Below are 6,000 nucleotides of genomic sequence, written 5' to 3'. Positions count from 1 at the left end.
TGGGGGCTCCTACATACAGGGAACAACCCACATACCTACTCGCTTTACTGCGCATGACACAAAACAGTGCAATTACTATACTTTAGGAGCGTATAGGAGGGAGAAAGGGAAGGAAGTTGCTGGAAAAGTGTGAAGCCTAAAATGTCTTTCTTGTAGGTTCTGAAGAGATGAACTGTAGCTGCAAAGTCATGGTGGTCTGGGCCAGATGGAGAGGAGAAGGCAAAGTAACAAGTTTTTATATTGTGTAGAACATTATTTTGTAGGGGTGCCCCAAGCTAATTTTATTTTTCTAGGGGGTGCCCCAGGGTGGAAAAGGTTGGGAAGCACTGTATTGGGGACACCTTACTCTGCAGAGACCAGTCCCAGTTGGAATAAATCCTCATAAGAAAATGGAAAGAGCTGTGAATAGGTGAAAACTTATGACAATAAGGGTTCATTTTTATTATATACAGGTCTACAGAGAAGATCAGAGTCCTAAGCCAGGAAAACCTTTGGTATGCTATGATGGGGAAAGAGAATACACCGCAGTGTTTATGAGCGGAAAACGGGACGGATGTTTAGCTCTTCATGAACGAGCCTTCAGTGTTTTGCTTCTCTAATATATTACAGGGTTCTTGGACGCTACGTACTCGTAACCCCTGATAACTCGCGCATCCGAAATGACGTTTCGCTGCCCTTTAAACCTGCGCAGTAACAGCCGGGCTGTAAGGGCGCGCATGCGCAGTAACACGTCACGTCCAGGCCGGTAAACAAGGAATGAGCGGCCGCTCAATACGGAGCTCGCAATAGCAGCAGCTTAGTGACCTGTACGCTGTCCCTGGGTCTCACTATGAACCTGGCTAGGCAGAACGTTGAGACCGGAGCCACACAGCTCTTGTTTGCGAATTTCAACCAGGATAACACGTACGTGAGTCCAATTTGATGTCAGAGAACAATACATTGGTAAAGTTGTGTGTGCCCTGTGCCGCAGATGTGTTACCTCATCGTGACCGTGTGTTGCTTCTATAGGGATAACCTGTAGGTTGTACCTATTAGGAAGACTCCATGATTTGGGGTGGGTAAGGGGGTTAAATATACACTGGTGTAAACTGGCAAAAGAAACCAATCACAGCTCCTCTTTTGTTTTACCAGATCTGAAAGCTATGGGCAGTTTACACTAGTGTGTGTTACACCCGTTGATACATATCCCCCATGTATTTTTCAGATGATGACGGAAGACCATAGTTATCATGATTGCCCTTGATGTGTGATTAGCGCATAGTGTTCATGTTGCTTCCTCAGGTTGTCATTACACCCTAAAATATGTAGGTGGCCTGACCAGGTCCCTCCAGTATGTGCTCTGATTATGGGGCTTACTCAGCTCCTTGTTTTCTTGTGATCGGAAGCAATTACAGAAATGAATCACACCATCTTCCAAGTAGTTACCATCCCAGGGGTGGAAAGAACACCTGGAAAACAGTTTGGCCACTTTGCTAGGCTTTTTTCATAAAATTAAAGGTGGATTTCACTCAGACATAACTTTTGATATGTTGGTCTTCATGGTGAGACTTACAACTCCAACTTCCATACTGTTATTGTCTATTTAGTCTCCTTCTCCCAGTTCTCAGCTCCTTCGTTCTGCTGAGGACACTAAAATCTGTGTGTGTTCTCAGTGAGAACTGGGGTAAGGAGACTGAAATAATAATAGTATGGAATGAATTGTTAGTCTCACCATGGGCAGCAACATATCAAAAGTTATGTTTAAATGAAATACCCATTTAAAAGGGAACTATCAGTAGGTTAGAGAAATCGAACCTGTTGATATGTCTTACCTTCCTCCTCGGCATCGGTCTCGTCCAGTAGTCTTCACTCCAGAGCACCGTTGGGAGCACTGGCATGTCATTCGCCCCCCCTGCTCTATTGTTTATCATTAGACGGAGTATGCTGATGGCGCGGCAGTGCACAGGAGCAAAGTGACTCCGACTAACTGCGAGGGACGCACGCTCAGTAGAAAGGTAACACACATTCCTTCCTCCTCAGTATCCTGGGTGTATAAGGGGCTATCAGCAGGTTAGATTTGTCTAACCTGCTGATACTTAAAAAATAAATCGAAAATAAATTGATTAAACTAATAAAGAAAACACACGTTTAAAATTACAACAACACTGCCATCTAGGTGGATGGTTCCTTCTATTGCTAGTAGCTATAACCTAAACCATGATGTAATATGAAGTGTAACCTAGTAATGACGACTCACCTATTCTAAGGGTCCATTTACACAGAAAGATTATCTGACAGATTGTCTACCAAAGATTTGAAGCCAAAGCCAGGAACAGACTATAAACAGAAATCAGGTCATAAAAGAAAGCCAGAGATTTCTCCTCTTTTCGAATCCATTCCTGGCTTTGGCTTCAAATCTTTGGTAGATAATCTGTCAGATAATCTTTCTGTGTAAGTGGACCGTAAGTCAGTTAAAAATGGCTAGTGTTGATGAGATTAAAAGCTTAGCTTGCCCCCTCAACATGTTGCCTTTATCAAGAGACAAGAGGGAGATAGCATGCCAATTCTGGAGCTAAATAACCTCTGATTGACATCTCATAGGGGTGCGCTGCCAATCAAATTGCAAAGGTGTAAATGTCCAATGAAAACCTTGAAGGTATAATCAAAAAGGTAAAGTTACCAATGTCTGTTTTGCATACAATAACCAATCGTAATAGAATAACGGCAGTCCTAACGGGCTGGGAACGAACATGAGCAGCAGCGTCAAAAGACCGCCACACTGTCGGGCGGCACTGAAACTCCCACAACCCAATCTTGTCACTAGGAATACCCTTGCATTGCCGCCAGGCCAGGAGGACTCCCCAGTGACGTAAATGTTGGAATTGTCTTGCCCACATACAGTTTGGGGCATGTGCAAGAAAGGATGTAAATCACCCCCGTGGTCAGACAATTGATGTAATTCTGTATCATGTAAGTAGACCATCAACAGGGTTGGTGAAAGATTTTTTTGGGGGGCATTTACTTACAGAAAGTGCACCCACCACACGAGTAGGAGCCCATTAAATTTGACTTGAGCCAGGTCAGCTTAACAATGTCCGAAAAATGACTTTTCACAAGAAACTCTCTCAAATTCCTTCCTCTTCTGTAAGTTATTGTCAGTTTGGTGGAAACCACTTTTTTTCAAGTCGGAGTTGGCCAATAAAATCGGACAGTATTTTGCAAGAATTTTCTTGACTTGATATTTGTGTTGGTTAAAGGTGACAATGCAACGTATCAACTTACTTTGACTTAAGGGTGTATGCACACGATGGAATCCGTGCGGATTCCGTGGTTCGCCCGAGCGCATCTCCGGCTGTACCATAGACTTCTTTCTATGCGCAGGCCGATTCTGCTGTCTGCCCAAACAATTGACTTGTCAGTTCTTTTGGTGGATTAGCATAGAATGAAGTCTATGGCACAAGCGGAGATGTGCGCGGGGGTTAGTGGCAGGGATTCTGTAGTGTGTGCATGCACCCTAATTGAGAGGGGGGATGGGGGGCCGTTTTGGATGATCGGAGGAGTTCTTCCCGAGGAGTCTCCTTAGCCCTTGCAAATGCCCGGTGCAAGGTCTTTTTAGGATAGCCCCTGTCCAGGAATCTGTTGTATAGAATATTAGATTCCTGTTGAAAGGTCTCCGAGGAACAATTCCTCCTTGACTTCAAATACTGCCCTAATGGTATTCCCCTCTTGAGGGGAGTTGGATGGAAACTCTGCCATTAAGGAAAGCTGTTGAAGTCGGGTTGCGAAAAACCTTAGTTTTGACGCTGCCTTCTGGTTGCAAGGAGATGGTTAGGTCCACAAAATTCAGATGTTCATGATGAATCTCAGATGTGAAAAACATCCCAATGTTGTTACTGTTTAAAACAAAAAAACATAATCCTGAAATTGTGACACAGAACCACCTCAAAAAATCAAAATGTCATCAATAAACCAACCCCAAAAAAGAATGTGTGGTGTAGACTCCAAATTTTGTTCCATAAAAACAATTGCGTCCTCCCACCACCCTAAAAAAATAGCATAATTTGTTGCACATGCTGTGCCATTACACTATAAATAAAATTGGCGATGAAAAAAAAAAAATTGTCAGTAAGCAAAAACGTAACCGTGTGAGAACACAATCATTATGTCGTGCAAATTGTGTGCCCCGAGAATGTAAAAAGTGTCTTGCTGCTGAGATGCCCAAATCATGCTGAATGTTTTTTGCCAGTTCTACTTACAGTGTAATGGAACCTCTATGGGCACAGCATGTGCACCGAATTATTTTTTTAAAATATTATCTTTTATTATATTATTAATTATCTTTTTTTTAGGGTGGTGGGAGGGCACAATTGTTTTTACACACAAAAATTTAAATTTACATGGCACATTTTTTGGAGTGGTTCTATGTCACAATTTTAGGATTTTTCTGTTTTAGGGTAGCTTTACATGCACTGAGCGAAATTCTGCGAGTTTGCAGCAAAATCCACTGCGAATCCTGGTACTGTCACTTCAGTGGGGTTACATAACCGCAGCTGAATTTTCATTCTGCTGTGAGTATGTAACCTGGCCCCTTCAACCCCCCGCAGCATACATTACTTGTTCAGCGCTGCGGCTCCTTGTGAGGCTCCCGTCAGTCCCGCTCAGCCAATCAGTGCATGACTCCGCTGCAATTACTGATTGACTGCTGAGCGGAAGCTTCACATGCAGCCGCAGCACCAAACAGGTAATGTATGTTGGGGGGGGGGGGGTGTAAAGGGTCTGGGTTAGTACCAGGATTCGCAGCGGATGTTGCTTCAAACTTGCAGCGTGAAATCCGCTGCGAATCCAGTAAGTGTGAAGCTGCACTTAAACACTGGGATGTTTTTCACATCTGGGATTGATAATAAACATCTGCATTTTTGGACCTAACCAGCAACCTGATGGCAGTGTCAGTATACCAATAGGGCAGTATTTGGGGGCAAGGAAGAATTATTTCTTGGAGGAGACCTTTCTACAGGAATCTAATATTCTATAAAACAGGTTCCTGGCCAGGGGCTATCCTTAAAAGAGCTTTCACAGGGCATTTGCGAGGGCTAGGGTGACTTTCTCGGAAAAAACTCCTCCGATCACCCCCCCCCCACCCCATCCCCACTTAATTACTTAATTATAATTATATGTATATGTATATGTAATTATAAGTGATGGTGATGTCACAACCCAACTCCCAGATCTGTGCGGGCTGTGGCTGCTGAAGAGGATGATGGCAGAGGGATGCTAGGTGTCCCTCCAGTGCCCTGTGTCCCCCTGCCATCATTCTCTCCAGCAGCCACAGCCCGCACAGCTCTGGGAGTCGGGTTGTGACATCACCATTTTATCCAGGAAGTGAAGCCTTGATGCAGTAGTAAGTGCAGGGAAAAAGCACTTTATGAGCATTTCCTGTAATAAGTGTATATTGGTAATTTGTATAACTTTTGGGGGACAATACAATACTTTAATTTTTTTTTTTTTGCCGGACTTCTCCTTTAATGGGCTCTTACCCATGTGGTGGGTGCACTTTCTTTAAGTATATGCCCAAAAAAACATGTTTCACCTACCCTGTTGATGGTTTCACTTGCATGATACGGAATTACATCAATTGTCTCACCACAGTTATGATTTACATCCTTTCTTGCACATGCCCTAAACTGTATGTGGGCAAGACATTTCCACTATAAGGGCAAATCAGGCGGAATTCCGCCTGTCTCAGTGTGTCATTGCCCGTCTGTGGGAGAGCATGCATTCCTCCTCTGCTGCGGCTCTCTTTGAGAGTAGAGGGGAGGAACGGGACGTGCGCGCCCCCCCATTCACTTACTGCAGGACACTGAGCACAGCGAGCACATACCCTTACAAAGGAGAATTTGTAAGCATATAAGAACCATTAACACTGATACATACACCGGTATCACAAGACACGTGAAAGAACATCATGACTGCTCCCCTGCTTGCTTGACCTTCCGGGGGGATATCACATCTGAAACTGGGCCC

The 6,000-nt window shown here is 44.0% G+C and overlaps 1 protein-coding gene across 3 annotated transcripts in view; it reads left to right on the top strand.

Annotated features, from left to right (window-relative positions):
• Window positions 1-719: 719 nt before the first annotated feature.
• The window catches only part of WIPI2 (WD repeat domain, phosphoinositide interacting 2), a 150,675-nt gene continuing 145,394 nt past the window's right edge, over window positions 720-6,000 (top strand). The window contains exon 1 of one of the 3 annotated variants that reach the window (XM_069983575.1): window positions 720-903. In XM_069983575.1, the coding sequence (XP_069839676.1) occupies window positions 830-903 (74 nt within the window). In that variant the 5' untranslated portion in view covers window positions 720-829. The remainder of the gene's footprint in view (window positions 904-6,000) is intronic. The other 2 variants (XM_069983577.1, XM_069983574.1) reach the window with 2 other exon arrangements.

Source organism: Dendropsophus ebraccatus, chromosome 9, assembly GCF_027789765.1.
Source record: "Dendropsophus ebraccatus isolate aDenEbr1 chromosome 9, aDenEbr1.pat, whole genome shotgun sequence".
NCBI lineage: Eukaryota > Metazoa > Chordata > Amphibia > Anura > Hylidae > Dendropsophus > Dendropsophus ebraccatus.
This window is presented reverse-complemented; position numbering and strand designations above follow the sequence as displayed.